The 16,854-nt window shown below is 34.7% G+C and overlaps 1 protein-coding gene across 1 annotated transcript in view; it reads right to left on the bottom strand.

Moving 5' to 3' along the window:
• The window catches only part of LOC128548791 (nonsense-mediated mRNA decay factor SMG7-like), a 63,661-nt gene that overhangs the window by 41,044 nt on the left and 5,763 nt on the right, over positions 1 to 16,854 (bottom strand). The window contains exons 4-12 of the mRNA XM_053524265.1: positions 16,451 to 16,511; positions 15,650 to 15,721; positions 14,680 to 14,758; positions 13,753 to 13,845; positions 13,152 to 13,223; positions 12,251 to 12,404; positions 11,447 to 11,529; positions 8,503 to 8,736; positions 6,538 to 6,685 (exon numbers count right to left, since the gene is read on the bottom strand). Of these exons, the coding sequence (XP_053380240.1) occupies positions 6,538 to 6,685; positions 8,503 to 8,736; positions 11,447 to 11,529; positions 12,251 to 12,404; positions 13,152 to 13,223; positions 13,753 to 13,845; positions 14,680 to 14,758; positions 15,650 to 15,721; positions 16,451 to 16,511 (996 nt within the window). The remainder of the gene's footprint in view (positions 1 to 6,537; positions 6,686 to 8,502; positions 8,737 to 11,446; positions 11,530 to 12,250; positions 12,405 to 13,151; positions 13,224 to 13,752; positions 13,846 to 14,679; positions 14,759 to 15,649; positions 15,722 to 16,450; positions 16,512 to 16,854) is intronic.

Below are 16,854 nucleotides of genomic sequence, written 5' to 3'. Positions count from 1 at the left end.
CTGAAAAGAGACATAAAAAATCTAAAGACTGAAATTGATAGACTCAAGAACTCTTCCAAAAAATGCATGGTATTTCTAAAAATGAAAAGTGTGAAAGAGGAAAGAAAACACATTCTGGAAAAGCTAGATGGCCTGGAGATTTGTCTTCAACAGATAAGCAAGTACAGATACAACCCAGCTAGTAGGATGTTAGAGCCTAATGGTTTAGGAAATGTGACAGTTGAACGTCACAGAGAAGAAGAAGTTCATAAGATTCCAAAGTCTGCTAGGAGGGGGTTAAAGCCTGACAGTTTGGAAAAAGAGACAGCTAAACCTCACAGAGAAGTAGAACTTAGTGAAACTCAAATATGTATAGCTCTACTGGTTCTTGCTTTCTCATTTTTAATATTCAGTTTTCTTATCCTGAGTGGAAAAATAAAGATTCCAGTACAAAAGTTATCAAGTATAGTACAAAAGTTACCAAGTATAGAATTACATTTCAATCCTGCGCTACTATATTATCAATCTGGAAGCAGGTTATTAATATTTGACAGAATAGATAAATTGCATGTGTACAATCCAAAAGGCAGCAACTGGTCAGATACAACAAAAATTAAGGCCACACCAAATGAAATCACAAAAGTAAATGCTGATATGATTGCACTTTATTATCATCCAAACAATGTTAATTTTTTTGAAGTTTCCAGTAATCAACAAAAAGTCCAGGGGAAATTTGTTAAACTAATTGATATAGGTACAAACTGCCAATTTATTCAGTACAGACAAGGAAAACTATTTGCTTTGCGTGAAGATACATTAACAATATTTGATGACTTTAAAAATGAATGGAACAATTATTTTATAGAGAGTGTTACCGGTATTAAAGCAGAGGGTATGGCTGTTAGCCATTATGGTAGTATTATATATATTTCTGAAAAGAATAAAAAAACAATAACAGGTTACACAACTGAAGGGAAGGTTATAGCCAACTACAAAAATGAATGCCTGAAAGATCCTAGAAAAATGACGATGGATAACAAGGGGAATCTCTTTGTTTGCGGATATTCCTCTCATAACATTTTCTATGTATCAGCAGACCTGACATACGGATTTGAAATTCTGAATGAAAGCCATGGTATATATCACCCAGACCTTATCACTTACAATGAAAGGGAGAGTATCCTTTACATTAGTTCTACATCAAGCAAGTCAATACAAGTATACAAAATTAATGCCACAGATTCCCATATTTCTTTAGACTCATTGAAATAATATTTTCCATCTTATCTTTCATTCACATTGCAGTTTGTTCAAAGTTTTTATAATGCAAATTTAAAATTAGCTAAAGGTATATAAATTATCAGCAATTTAATGGCAACCAAGTCTGCACCCCCATGTTAACATATTTTTTTTAAAATACTGACAAAAATGTTGGAGTGAACATTTAGACTATTAAACAGCCTTAGAAAATATTGTTTGTTTAAACTTCCTGTTTGAATAAATCTACAAAATTTGCCAATACATTTCGGTAAACCTGGTTTTTGGCAAAGAAATATTTTACTTCTTTAGTATAATTTTAAGAATTCACTGTGTTGCATTGTTTAAAGGACAGTAGAAAACAGAGCACCTTATAACGGACTTTAGTGTATGTTTCAAGTATATTCTGACTGATGAAGTCATTTTGCATACTTTTCCCAACTCCATACGTAGATGCTGTAAATTCCAAAACATGCTGCTTAATACATATTGTATATTTTGCTATGATATTTCTTCTTTCTATGATTTATTCTATGTTGTAAATACATGTCTAAACATTTTTGTAAAGTTTGAGGACATGACACTACGTAGCTTTAAAGTAATCTTGAAAGATGTTCCATTGTTTACATTTAATTGCCTAGCTAGGGCTGACCAATGAAAATGAGTTATCAAAAATATTTAGAAATATTGGGAAAATGTTCTATTGTTTACATTTTTACTTGTCAATTTCTTGTGCGGCTAGGACTGACCAATGAAAATGATTTATTAAAAACAGACCTCCAGATAAGCTGCGTATTTGCGTATTCACACAATAAAAGTTGCAGAAAACCCAATTTAATTCATGCAGTGTGCATACTGAAACGCAGTTTAAACTCCTTACACCCAATTCATTAAAAATTGCTAGAGTATCGCATTTTCTGTATTATAAAATGGTACGAGACTTAACGATAGACATCAGACTGATTATAGAGTTGTAATTTTTATCGGAAAAATCACAGAACCATTCAGTCTGATAAGTGTAATATGGACCTTTGTAAACAATAATTATGCTGATAAGCCAATTCTACTACTGTACTAAAAGTGGTCACAGGAAAAAAAAACAAAACATTGTTGCAGCACAAGCAAGCAAGAGGATATTTTGTTGTTCAATATAATAGACAGTTATCTGTTGGCGATGATATAGTACTGTGACCGATACTGGTCAACAGAAAACATTAAACGTTAACCCAATACCCACAATTACTTCTGAAAAGGCTAGGCAATAATACTATTTTTACCGAATTCAAAATTCCAATACCCAATTAAAACAAAAATTGATGGGTAAATACTCAAATGCACCAAAAACTTATCTGGAGCTCTGAATATTTAGAGATATTCTTCAGGAAAGAAACTTTATTGTCATGTCAAGGATGTTATATTTTAGTTATATTGAATTTTGTAGATTATCTAGACCTTGTTCTCTTGTATTACTTAAGACTTAAGATAAGAACATGTGATTTTGGTGGCAATATTGGATTTTTGGGGCTTATTATTTGTTTCAATTCTTTGACACTTAATTTATGCGCTTTTAAATCATTACTTGTAATTTGAAATATACTGATTAGGTGTAGTTTTCTCTAGTTTATGTATTTGATTTTTAATGACATTCTTTCTAGTTCTTGCATTTGGAAAATGCCACTGACCGATCAGATTGCAGCATTTTTTGGAGCTTCATTCTCTGTTCTTTTCTGTTTTACACTTTTGGATTAAAGACTTCTTCTTAGAATGGAAATTTAGAGCCAATTTGAGGAGATTTGAACTTTATTTTTATTGGAGAATAAATTAGAATTTTAGAGTTTTATGTTCAATTTGTTTTGTTAAAAATTACTGAAATTTATGTGCATTTGATTTGGAACAGTTGTGGAATTTTTTGATAATACTGACATACATTTTTAAAAGAAGGAAATTTCAGAATTGGTGTATACTGGTTTCCCAGTAGTTTCCGGACCCAAGTAGTTTTCCGGACCTTTTACATTTCATGCTGTATAGACTTTATGCCGTCATAAAGCATCTGGGTAACAATATCATATCATCTAGACCTTTGTTGCGTTTACATAGCAGCGAAAACCTAGCATTACCAACTTATCCATTATTTGAATATCCCGGTTGTTTTAACTTACTTCGCTGTAATTGTTTACACAAGAGAGTGTCAACTACAGGGGAATTCCAGTTACAGTGCGCAGGCGCTGAAATTGAGACCCCCATTAAGGCCAACATCAGTCAACTGATGCCCCATTTGCAGGCGATACAGTAAAAACATTCAGATAGTAATAAAATAAAACAAAGACAGTTAGAAAAATCGACACTACTACGGCATTAAATTATCGATTAAAAATAGGAACCAAAATAGACAGGTATTTACCTACGATACCGTAGATCAATCAAATGTTAAGCAGCAGTGTCCATGCCCAGGTGGTAATGGCGTTCGACTACCAATTTGGAGACCGATCATGTTATATTTTAAAGTTGTTAATTATAATATTAAAAGTTCTTAATTTCTTTCTTTGTAATATTACCAGTCTGCTCAATATGTTCCGTCATTTTTAGCGTGACGTTGCAAACGTTATTCAAACGTAATTAGACGTAACTGTAATGAGCGTATTAGAAATCTAGTATTTGTTAAATTCTTGATTTATACTTTTCAAATCATCATCACGCCTTAGAATTATGTTTTAATTTTGAATATATATAACGAAATCGGAAATGTTTGATTTTACAAAAAGGTTACAGCTGTAACAATGAAAGGTCCGGAAAACTACTCGGAATAACTGAGATATTAATGGACTTTATTGACCCTTTTGAGGCCTCGTATATATTTTTGTTAACGAACGCAACTGTAATACGAATTCTGCATGGTGTTTATGAAGAACCTAGCTTTCTTCTGTGAAAATTTTATGTTTCTACTATGTTTTGTTTGAAAGTTACTGGCAAAACCTAGCGATTTCGGTCCAGAAACTACTGGGAAACCAGTATATATTAACTGTAGAAGTTCATTAAAAGTATGTATGTAGTTGTTATGAGTGGACTTTTGATTTAATAGATTTATAAAACTGGACCTGCTCTTGTGTCTTCATTCAATTTTACATAATTTGTTGACTTCCCTTATTTATAATCAAAGTGGGGTGATAATAATAATCAAATTATTACTTGAGCATGGGAAAACGAACATAGTGGCTTTGCGACCAGCATGGATCCAGACCAGCCTGGACATCTGCCCAGTCTGGTCAGGATCTATGCTGTTCGCTAACAGTTTCTCTAATTCCAATAGGGTTTGAAAGTGAACCGCATGGATCCTGACCAGACTGCGTGGATGCGCAGGCTGGTCTGGATCCATGCTGGTCGCAAACCCACTATGTTGGTTTTCTCATGGCGCGGCTCATTTCAGCACTTGACATTATAATGGTACTGATTTATCCCATGAAGCTTCTTTCTAATCCAGTCAGTAGTGTATCAGAAGAACTGTAGCCAAACTTTGGACAAACACGATGGCCATGAATGCCATTGACACCTGAACTTTTTAACCAAGATAACCCAGTTTCTAACGTTACTTAGATTTCATCGGGACAAGCGCTCTGACCAGAATTCATAAAGGACAGACTGGTAGACAAGAATGATGTCAACATTATATGATGTGTGTCCTCTGAAAATGTTTGCCGAGATAATAATATGTATAACACGAGTTGTCAGCAACTAATAAAGCCTGCTGCAAACAATGAAAAGTTTAATAAGAGCATCTTCTGAAAAGAGGGTGGGGGCTATTTTTGGGGGGTGTAATGATTGGTGGATGGGGCTGAGTAATAAACAATACTGAGAAAAACAATGAAGTAAAAACAAAATTTACAACAAAATAAACAAACAAAATTAAAATGTTTGGGGAGAATTTGGGAAGGTGGGCAAATGCATACACTTAACAAACAAGAGGGCAATAATGACCCTATATCGCTCACCAGTTTCACTTAAAGAAACATTTCTGCTATATAATTCTGAAAACTGGCCAGCAGATTCAGAGATTTTAAAAGTCTTCAAAAGAGCCATTTCAAGATAAACTAGTCCCTTCAGTAGAGGTTTACCAAAGGAACGTTTCTTGGAAATTATTTCAAAATCAGACCAGTGCTTTAGAAACAGCAGGCAGCTCAACATTATTTTTTAGTCTTAGCTCCAGGCAGCCATACTATTTTGACAAATCAAAATTTTATAAACATTCCTAGTAGTTGACCACCCAAGGAACATTTCTGTTTGAAAAATTTATAATGGAACTAGCAGCTTTTGACAAGAACATTTTTTTAAGTTCCAACATTATATATAACAATCATATTGAAACTGTCCGCCATGTTTCTGACAAATCAGAACAACTTAAACACTCGTCTGAAATTATTTCTAAATCAGGCTAGCAGTTTCTGACAAGAAAATCTTTTAATTTCCGACTACAGTCAAACTCTTTTCGCTCGAACTGGGATAACTCGTACACAATTCGTTCGAACTCTCTGTCAGGTCTCAATAAAATCTATGTATAACATATTTTATATATTTTATTTGACCATTTCCTATAACCCCCCCACCACTTGTGGGGGTGAGTAAAAAAGCCCCAGTTGAACAAGAGCTCATAGAACATGAAATGTTCCACTTTAGTAATTGCACAAGGAACAGAAATTATCTGGTCATTGTACACAAAAGGTCTGGGTCAATGTGATCTTGACCTTTGACCTATTTACTTCAAATTTAGTAGGGGACATCTGCTGGCCACGATCAACTTCCCTATTAAGTTTCGTGATCCTAGACCCAAGTGTTCTTGAGCTATCATCCGGAAATTGTTTAACTGATTCGGGTCATCTAGACCTTGACCTACTGATCTCGAAATCAATAGGGGTCATCTGCTGGTCATGACCAACCTCCCTATCAACTTTCATGACCCTATGCCCAAGTGCTCTTGAGTTATCATCTGGAAAAGGATTGGTCTACATACCGACAGACTGACCTACCATCTGCAAAACAATATACCCCTCCTTCTTTGAAAGGGGGCATAATAATCAATATGGATGAAAACAAACATACTAACAAATATCTTGCGTTACTGCTTTACCATGTAAACCAAAACTATGGCATCATAACCATGCATGGGGGGCCTCGTGTTCATGGGTTTACATCAAACAACAAAGATTTAAATCCCTACCAAATAGTTGTTTGAGCCAAAAGCCTTCAAAATTAATTGAAATCACGGTATATAATTCATTCTTTATCATTAAATTAAATTGTTATACGTACGGAGAGTTCCTGAGGACAGGTCGTTCAAAGTTTTGAGGGTTCAGTTTGAGCCAATCGAGGAGCAGTTTGACCGCTGGAAGAGTGAAATAGTCACAGACTTTGTGCTCCTGTTTTGGTGTGTACTGTAGCAAGATGTCCATCATATTCACTGAAATGTTTATAATCAAATAATTGCAATGTTGTCAAAGTAAGCATCAGAAAAAAATCTGCTGAGAAAATTGTTAATCTTTTTTATCAAGTGTTGGCTGCTGAATCTGGAGGTAACCTGTTTGTCATTTTATAGGGATATATAGGTATTTTCTAAATGAAAACAATCCATGTTTTATTTATACTACTTTACTCTGACAGTCAATTAAAGGAAATATCATTTTATCTTGCCTCCTACAAGATTCTTGCATTTCTATTGGTCAATAGACGTCACGTGGAGACAGGATATATTCCATATCCTGCTAGTAAATTTCAGATATGAACTTGATTAAAACCAAAATGGCTTCCGCATCGCTAGCGTAATTGAATCAAGTCAGATTATAAGCTCCAGCTATAGATATCGTTTCTGAGATAAAAAATTTAGTGTTTTTTTGCCATTCTATTTTTTCCCATCTAAATTATGTTCATGAAGTTAGTGGCAATAGAAGACAGTAACTCTGTATGGGACGGCCGCGATTGCCAGGTTGAAATGTTGTTTTAGTTAAATAATTGTAAAGCAAAGGAATTAACACATTTGTAAGACAGCAGTTTGCTGTTGAATTATTTAATCTACCTGCAAGATAAAGGAATTAACAGGAAACGGGATGAAAGCCGAAGTCTTAAGACATTTCTGACATCGTGTAATCTGATGATTTTTCAAAACGAAAGGATGGAACATAAAAGTTTTTCAAAACCAGTTCATAACCTGTATAAATGAGCTTCTGTGTTTTGAGATTCAGTCAAAATAGTTCATTTTACATTTTATGGCTGGTGTTAATCAACTCATTCAACTATAATCAAAGCATGATGACCAGAGAAGATTGCAAGATTCCAGTCTGCACTGTAACTGTAAGTAGCTTTATTATTATAACAAGAGCTGTCAGTTGACAGCACGCTCGACTATTCTCAGTGCTTGATAGTATAATATAAGCTATGAGTAAAACTTTAACATTACAATAAGCATATTCTAAGTCGAAAAGGGGCCATAATTCAGTCAAAATGCTTGACAGAGTTGCCTCCTCCTTTTTACAGACTGGGGTCATGATGGTTAACAAGTATGCAAAATATCAAAGCAATATCTCAATGGACTTTGAAAATATTTGGGGTGGTACGCAAACTCTAACATTACAATAAGCATATTCTAAGTCGAAAAGGGGCCATAATTCAATCAAAATGCTTGATAGAGTTGCCTCCTCTTTTTTACAGACTGGGGTCTTGATGGTAAACAAGTATGCAAAATATGAAAGCAATATCTCAAAGGACCTTGAAAATATTTGGGGTGTTACACAAACTTTAACATTTGTGTGACGCTCATGCTCATGCTGACGCTGGGGTGAGTAGGATAGCTCCCCTATTCTTCCAATAGTCAAGCTAAAAATTATGTCAATTACAGCGAGGATGTAAAAGGTAGTTGGTAAGATATGGATTTCCTCGACAGCGTATATCCCATATCCTGTCACAAACAAGCAGTGTAACTAATATTGTCCACTTTTCTGAATGTATATCCATTTAAACCTGGATGCAGCTAGTCTTACTCACGACTCAAACACCACATAAGACATACTAAGTATTTTCAACATTGAGAGCTTAAAATTAATTCAAGAAAGCTTTAAGATATTATTGTATGGACTTAACTTATTGCAGTTTCAAGAGCTGTTCAAATTTTTTTTAACCCTTTTATTGGGCATACTGAAGAAATTCTATTCTGATTAAAACAGGAGATGTTTGTATTGAATTCAAACTAGATTCAGCTTTAATGGTTTGACTTGGGCTTCTTACCAGTCAATGTAAACACAAGATTGAAACATTTTTCCTCGTCATCAGTAAGATCTGAGTCCCCATTCGTCATTCCCGAATCTTCATGACCATCTGACATGTGATGCACGTGATTCATGGCAAAGATGTTTATTGCCACAATGTGCACCAGCACTTGCCACGGAAAACTTTGTGAGGTCACATGTGCTGGAAGACCTGCCGCCAATTTTTCAGAGAGTTCTTCTGCTTTTATCAGATCTGAAATACAGTAAACAAAAAATGAAAGGGACATATTTAAAACAAACAGGAATTAATTTTAGATATCAGAAGAAAAACAAGAGGACCATGATGGTCCTGAATCGCTCACCTCTTCTCACATGACCCAGTTTTGAGTATGACGTCGTTTTTTCTATTATTTGACATAGTGACCTAGTTTTTGAGCTCATGTGACCCAGTTTTGAACCTGACCTAGATATTATCACGATAAAAATTCTGACCAGTTTTCATGAAGATCCATTGAAAAATATGGTCTCTAGAGAGGTCACAAGGTTTTTCTATTATTTGACCTATTGACCTAATTTTCGAAGATACGTGACCCTCTTTTGAACTTTACCTAGATATCATCAAGGTGAATATTCTCACTAATTTTCATGAAGATCTCATGAAAAATATGGCCTCTAGAGAGGTCACAAGGTTTTTCTATTTTTATACCTACTGGCCTAGTTTTTGACAGCACGTGACCCAGTTTCGAAACTGACCTAGATATCATCAAGGTGAACATTCAGATCAATTTCATGAAGAGCCATTGAAAAATATGGCCTCTAGAGAGGTCAAAAGATTTTAATAATTTTAGACCTACTGACTTAGTTTTTGATCGCAGCTGACCCAGTTTCAAATTTTGTTTGTTTTGTTTGTTTTGGGTTTAACGCCGTTTTTTAACAGTATTTCAGTCATGTAACGGCGAGCAGTTAACCTAACCAGTGTTCCTGGATTCTGCACCAGTACAAACCTGTTCTCTGCAAGTAACTGCCAACTTCCCCACATGAATTATCAGAGGTGGAGGACTAATGATTTCAGACACAATGTCGTTTATCAAATAGTCACGGAGAACATGCGCCCCGCCCGAGGATCGAACTCGCGACCCCGCGATCCGTAGACCAACGCTCTTACCTACTGAGCTAAGCGGGCGGGCTAGTTTCAAATTTAACCTAGATATCATCAAGATGAACATTCAGACCAACTTTCATACAGATCCCATGAAAAGTATGGCCTCTAGAGAGGTTACAAGGTTTTTTTATTATTTGACCTACTGACCTAGTTTTTGATGGCACATGACCCAGTTTCAAACTTGACCTAGATATCACCAAGGTGAACATTCTGACCAATTTTTATGGAGATCCATTCACAAGTATAGCCTCTAGAGAGGTCACAAGGTTTTTCTATTTTTAGACCTACTGACCTAGTTTTTGACCGCACATGACCCTGTTTCGAACTTGACCTAGATATCATCAAGATGAACATTCAGAACAGTTTTCATACAGATCCCATGAAAAATATGGTCTTTAGAGAGGTCACAAGGTTTTTCTATTATTTGACCTAATGACCTAGTTTTTGACGGCACGTGACCCACTTTTGAACTTGACCTAGATATCATCAAGATGAACATTCAGACCAACTTTCATACAGATCCCATGAAAAATATGGCCTCTAGAGAGGTCACAAGGTTTTTCTATTATTTGACCTACTGACCTAGTTTTTGTAGGCACGTGACCCACTTTCAAACTTGACCTAGATATCATCAAGATGAACATTCTGACCAATTTTCATGAAGATCTCATGAAATATATGGCCTCTAGTGATGTCACAGGGTTTTTCTATTTTTAGACCTACTGTCCTAGTTTTTGACCGCACGTGACCCAGTTTCAAACTTGACCTAGATATCATCAAGATGAACATTCAGACCAACTTTCATACAGATCCCATGAAAAATATGGCCTCTAGAGAGGTCACAAGGTTTTTCTATTATTTGACCTACTGACCTAGTTTTTGACAACACGTGACCCAGTTTCGAACTTGACCTAGATATCATCAAGGTGAACATTCTGACCAATTTTCATGAAGATCTTGTGAAATATATGGCCTCTAGAGAGGTCACAAGGTTTTTCTATTTTTAGACCTACTGACCTAGTTTTTGATGGCACGTGACCCAGTTTCGAACTTGACCTAGATATCATCAAGGTGAACATTCTGACCAATTTTCATGAAGATCTTGTGAAATATATGGCCTCTAAAGAGGTCACAAGGTTTTTCTATTTTTAGACCTACTGACCTAGTTTTTGATGGCAAGTGACCCAGTTTCGAACTAGACCTAGATATCATCAAGGTGAACATTCTGACCAATTTTCATGAAGATCTTGTGAAATATATGGCCTCTAGAGAGGTCACAAGGTTTTTCTATTTTTAGACCTACTGACCTAGTTTTTGACGGCACGTGACCCAGTTTCGAACTTGACCTAGATATCATCAAGATGAACATTCTGACCAACTTTCATAAAGATCCCATGAAAAAATGTGACCTCTAGAGTGGTCACAAGCAAAAGTTTACGGACGCACGCACGGACGGACGACGGACACCGCGCAATCACAAAAGCTCACCTTGTCACTTTGTGACAGGTGAGCTAAAAACGAGCATTATTTCAATGTCTATGTTACAAAATACAGCTAAATTTCTTCATTTTTATACCAACTTCCAATATTGTGTCAATGTTTTTGGGAGTTTTGTATATATTTCATTGACTAAACATGTTTTACTGTACATAAATGAAACTTCTACATGGCACAAAACCACTGAAGTTTCTTTCCATAACAATTACTAAAGGAAGCATTTTCTCAATTAAAATAAACAAAGAAAACTTGCCATATATTGGCTGTTTAAACCTGTATAACTACAAACAAAGCTGATACCCACCTGTACAAAGATGAACTAAGGCATGGAACTGTAGAAAACCTGTAATCATCTCACTGGCAGATAACTTCCCTTTGAAATCTGGACTGCAATATACATAAAATGTGATAAAGGCAAAACTACTCTCCTTCATTCTGCTAAATGTATGAAATGCTTATCATTGATTTTATCATATCATTTCAGGATTTTAATTTGATGTATATGGATTTTCTAAAATTCTGTTTATGCCATGGTAAGTCGCGCTCTAAAATCCCTGCAAAATCATATCACCTGCATTTTAACACCGCACACTAGAGACATGCAAAAAATTAATAAGACAGTATAAATGAATTCATATTTTATCTTTCAAATACAAAACCCATGAATTCACTTTCCCACTGTACTATTTTAAACATATAACATTCTCACAGAACTAATAGTTTTCACCACCAAGAGGATACAGGGAGTCCTTTAAGATCTGCCAATTTTGTTTAATGCCGAGTGGCTCAGTAAGGATGTATATATTCCTTTAGCAGACTCTCAACAATTTTATTTTCTATTCTAAAACACTTTCTCAAAATGTGTGCCTTAAAAATTTGTTCCATTTTTAAAAAACAAAAAAATATCACATTGCTTTTCATGACAGTAATCCTGTTAAAATTAGGAGAAATGCTGTCAGCCTTGTCTCCACCATGGAGTACAATATTCACCTCATGCTGACAATATCAACTGTTCTGCGAAAAACAATGGGATATTTTTTACTATTACAAAGCTGACAGGTGAAATTTTAAACATTTAAATAAGTAAGACTTTCTAAACACAACATACGTTTCTTTTGTAAGTTTTGCATAGAGTTTTTCAAGATTGGTAGCCGCAACAGGAAATGGCACTTTAACAGCAAGACTGCGGATATAGTAAAACACGGTTGAGAGTTTGTTCCCCTTGGCAGCCTCTAGAATCGCTAACTGATTGTATGGTTGACCTGAAAAATAACCAAAGAAGATTTGTCATATTAATAATTAATGAAAAGTGGAATTTTTTCCTTATGCATAAGTAAGTAAGTTTCCACTTTTGTATTTCATAAGCAGATCTTAATCAATAAGAGGGTATGCTTGTGACAACATCTAAGGCTAATTTCTTTTAATCAAAGAGCTAGACTGTATCACTTCAAGTAAAAATTACTGGAGTATATTTCATAAACAGCTCAAAATATCCTTTTATTTCATGCATGCAGCTGTTCTGTAACTCTGATGCATGTATGATTATAAAATAAGTGAGTGACAAAAAAAATTACTTAACATTTATTTTACTCCTTAAGTACTGTTATTAGTGTTAAGTGGAAAACTTCACAACAGAGAAATGTCAAAATGTTCAGGAAATCAAGAAAATGTCAAAAATATCAGCCAGCTTAAATTTCCATATTCACCAATGCATGCCATTGCAATCAAGTAAAGATAAAACAAATATAGCTTTGGCACTTCAGTTTACTGTGATTCGCAAATATTTCCACTCTCAAAACATATGGAATCTGCAATTTGTAAACTTTCTGACATAGCCAAATATCCACTTCTACAATAATATTGAACAATGTTCAAAAGGCTCACTCTAAAACTCCATATCAAGTTATAAATGAAATAAAACATAAAATATAGGATAACAATGTAAGGAAAGATGAATGATACACCATTATTTTCAAATTAATATAAATTTACATGTTTTCTGAACTTACCATTAAATGGTACTAGATATGCAGCATGCCAGTAATATGTTTGAGCTTGATCAATCTGTTGTCGATACCTCGCTGCAATACATAAATATTTTTCTTCTATTAAAATCAAAAGACATATGTATGATAAAGAAAACTTTGTGTTAAGGGTTGACAGAAAAATAACTGACGTCAGACTGCATATATAATTCTATTTTGCAATTTGATTGCAAAAAGATGTTGATATTGCTTCTTAATATTCAAAGTGTTTAGAATTGGCATGGCCCATGTTCATCAATTAAGTTGCAGTGTTTGTCCATAACGTTGCCAATAATGTTGCTGTGATTGCCAATAATGTTGCTTTCTTTGTTTGCAAACAATACTGACATAAAACAATGGCCTATATTACGTGGCAGAATCTCCAAAAATATAATCAACAACAATGCATAGCCTACAACACTATATTACCAACTATGTAACTCCAAAGAGCAAATGGAACGTCATATAACCATATATGTTAAAAGTTTTGCCACTCTACAGAATAGACTTATCATAGTCCTCAAGATGTCATAAAACAAAGAAAGCTATAACTACTCTAAGATAAACTATACAACAGAAAACATACCTATATCCCCAAGATGTACCAAACAGTGCTGACAGACATATAAACAGGAGCTCTTCTTCGGTGGAGTTACTTTTAGCTTCATAGGTGTTCTCTCTACAAATAAATATAATATTCATCAAATAACGATAAAATATTGCAAATATTTAGACAGAGTTTTAGCTGATAAAGCATGGAGCGTATGTGTTGGATGCATTATCATCAAATCCATATGATTTATTTTAATACTCAGGCCCTTTTAGGAAGAGAATAATTCAGTAAAGAAAATATAGAAATTATGGGGTTTTATCATCAATTATTCAACTATGTAAAGTCAAAACCGACAGGCGGCTTATGACAATTGACTCAGAATGCTGGTAAAAGTGGTTGCTAAGGCAGACTTTTCTTCAAAAACAGGTATGATTTTAAACACAAATTGTAAAGCCTATTTAAATTCTACAATGGTCATTATGCAAGTCTTGTATTTCTGTATACTGATAGGACATATGCCTACAAATTTGGATGTAATGGTGGCTTATTTCTGCCTGAAGGTAGCTTGATATCATACAGCAATAATTTTCTCTTTTTTTGTGATAACTCGTTTTGTAATAAATCTCAAACTTTTCGTTATACATCCTTTGTTCAAGATTGCAATAATTATCCTGAAAGTGCCCATAACTGCCTTCCTTTGCTGTATTCTCTATTTCTGAAAAAGAACTTTTTTCTATGACAGATTTTTAAATTTTTTTCTTATATCTTTAGATTTAAAATGACATTATGTCCAGCAAACTAATATTACACACAAATAAAACCAAATTCACTCTGATCATCAAAATCTATTGAGAATTATCGCTATACCTATTTTTGGATAATTAGGTCAAATTATCACACTAGGTTAACTAGCTATCTCGGGACATATGACATGGATGAAAACTACTGTAAATATCAAACCTTTCATGACACCATAGAAAGCTGATTTTCTCCTGAAGGGCAGATCCAGTTTGAACGTGGTACACAGAAGCTGAAGAAACTGAAAAATAAGTAAACAAAATGTTATAAACTTACAATGTATAGTTATACAATAGTTGATGATACTGAAAAAGAACAAGGGACAACCTTTTTATCTTATAAGCAACTGTAGGACAAAAACAGACTGAAGTTTTAACTCTCAAATGAATATGGAATGTCAAAGAACAATTAAAAATGAAAAATTTGCTTCATATGTACAGTGAAACAACTTTGTCTTGGGAGTGTGTTTGGGTAAACAGTCTTCTTCAACAATTTTTTAGTCATATAAAAGATGGTGTCTACATATAGCAGTGAGGACAATGCCCATCTTTATAGTGCTGCCTCATTGGAATATCATGTCACGGACACGGGACATGATATACCACCAAGTCACATTATACTGACACTGGGCTGATCAGATCTAGAACTATCATCTTAATGCAGAGTCTCAAGCAAGGAAGCTACTGGTATCATGTTTTAATGTTACTTATAACCCTGCCAGGCATTAACAATGCAAATATATATATATATATTTTGTTGTTGTTGGATTTAACGTTGCACCGACACATGATATGTCATATGGCAGCTTTCCTGCTTTAATGGTGGAGGAAGACCCTAGGTGCCCCTCCATGCATTATTTCATCATGAGCGGGCACCTGGGTAGAACCACCGAACTTCCGTAAGCCAGCTGGATGGCTTCCTCACATGAAAAATTCAACGCCCCGAGTGAGGCTCGAACCCACATCGATGAGGGGCAAGTGATTTGAAGTCAGCGACCTTAACCACTCGGCCACGGGGGCTTTGACTCTAAAATGTTTGTCTCATGAACAATGCAAGTTTTATCATAAACCTCATTTAAAATGACTGTACAGATCCTTTCAAAGATGAATTTTGTATCCCCTTAAAATCTTACCTGAAGATAAAAACCACTGGCTGTCTCCAAAAATAAGTTAAGTGTGGCCTGAATTTCTGCTCTCTTGACATTCTGAAAACATACATGTAATTAATATTTTAAAACCATAAAACAGTAATAATCGAGTGTTTAAAAATACACTAGAGAACCTTGAAGTCTCATCATGGGAAACATTTGTGTGTAGTACTAAGATAATCCATCGATCCATTTAAAAGTTATGGAACAAGAACAATTTTTACTTTATCTTCAAAAGTGACCTTGACTTTTGACATAAGCGTAAGTCATGTATGTGCATTATCTACATACTGCCCTCTACTCATATACCAAGTTTTATGAATCTAGCTTGAATAATTTTGAGTAATTACAGGATCCAGATTTGCGAAAGGACAGATGGACGGAGGACATTCTTCATAGTGCCCTTCAGTGTTCCAACGGTAGGGGACTGAAAACAGCTGTCTGTGCAACATATATGCCCACTATTATAGCCTTTTAACTTTGATGTGTAATTTTCAGTCTCATGTACATAATGCCCTTTGACTTTATGTTTATTATCTTAGGGGTCACCTACAATGTAATGACAACAGGGTATCATCCTAATGAAAATTAGCTCCTGCAGATTCAAGCATACTCCAGTTACTGATCAGAACCTTTTTCAACCTCTCTGTCTTTAACCTTCTGACCCCTAAAACGTTAGAAATCATCTGTCATTCTATGACCTTTCATTTAAGGTTCTCATATGCACTTAAATTGTCAGCTATTTAATGTTGCTGATGCCTATATTCAGAGTGTTTTCAGCCTTACCTGTTTATCTTTAGCCTGAGACTGTAAGTTGTTTATCTGATTCTTGAAAGCATGGTTCCATCTACAAGAGTAAATACAATGATCAATGATTATGTCCTGGTCACGGCACCAATACTGCAAATTAATACTGTGATGTATAAGAACACATCTTTACTGGTTTACCTAAGTTGTTGTTTCTTTTAGCAAAATTAATGCTGTAATGAATTCTCTGCAAACGTTTTAGATAGGAATTTCTTGAGCGTGAGGAAATACCATAAATTATACAAAATCTACAAAAAACGGTACAGTAAAAGTTGTTTAAAATTTGCAACACAGTGTGAAACATGGTCAACTTTAAGAATATACCAAGCAAAAGCCATTTTTTAAACATTACTATTAGGGGTCCAATACCTTAAAGGAAATAA

Source organism: Mercenaria mercenaria, chromosome 15 (genome assembly GCF_021730395.1).
Source record: "Mercenaria mercenaria strain notata chromosome 15, MADL_Memer_1, whole genome shotgun sequence".
Taxonomy (NCBI): domain Eukaryota; kingdom Metazoa; phylum Mollusca; class Bivalvia; order Venerida; family Veneridae; genus Mercenaria; species Mercenaria mercenaria.
The sequence above is the reverse complement of the archived record's forward strand: the minus strand, read 5'-3'. Positions and strand labels throughout refer to the sequence as shown.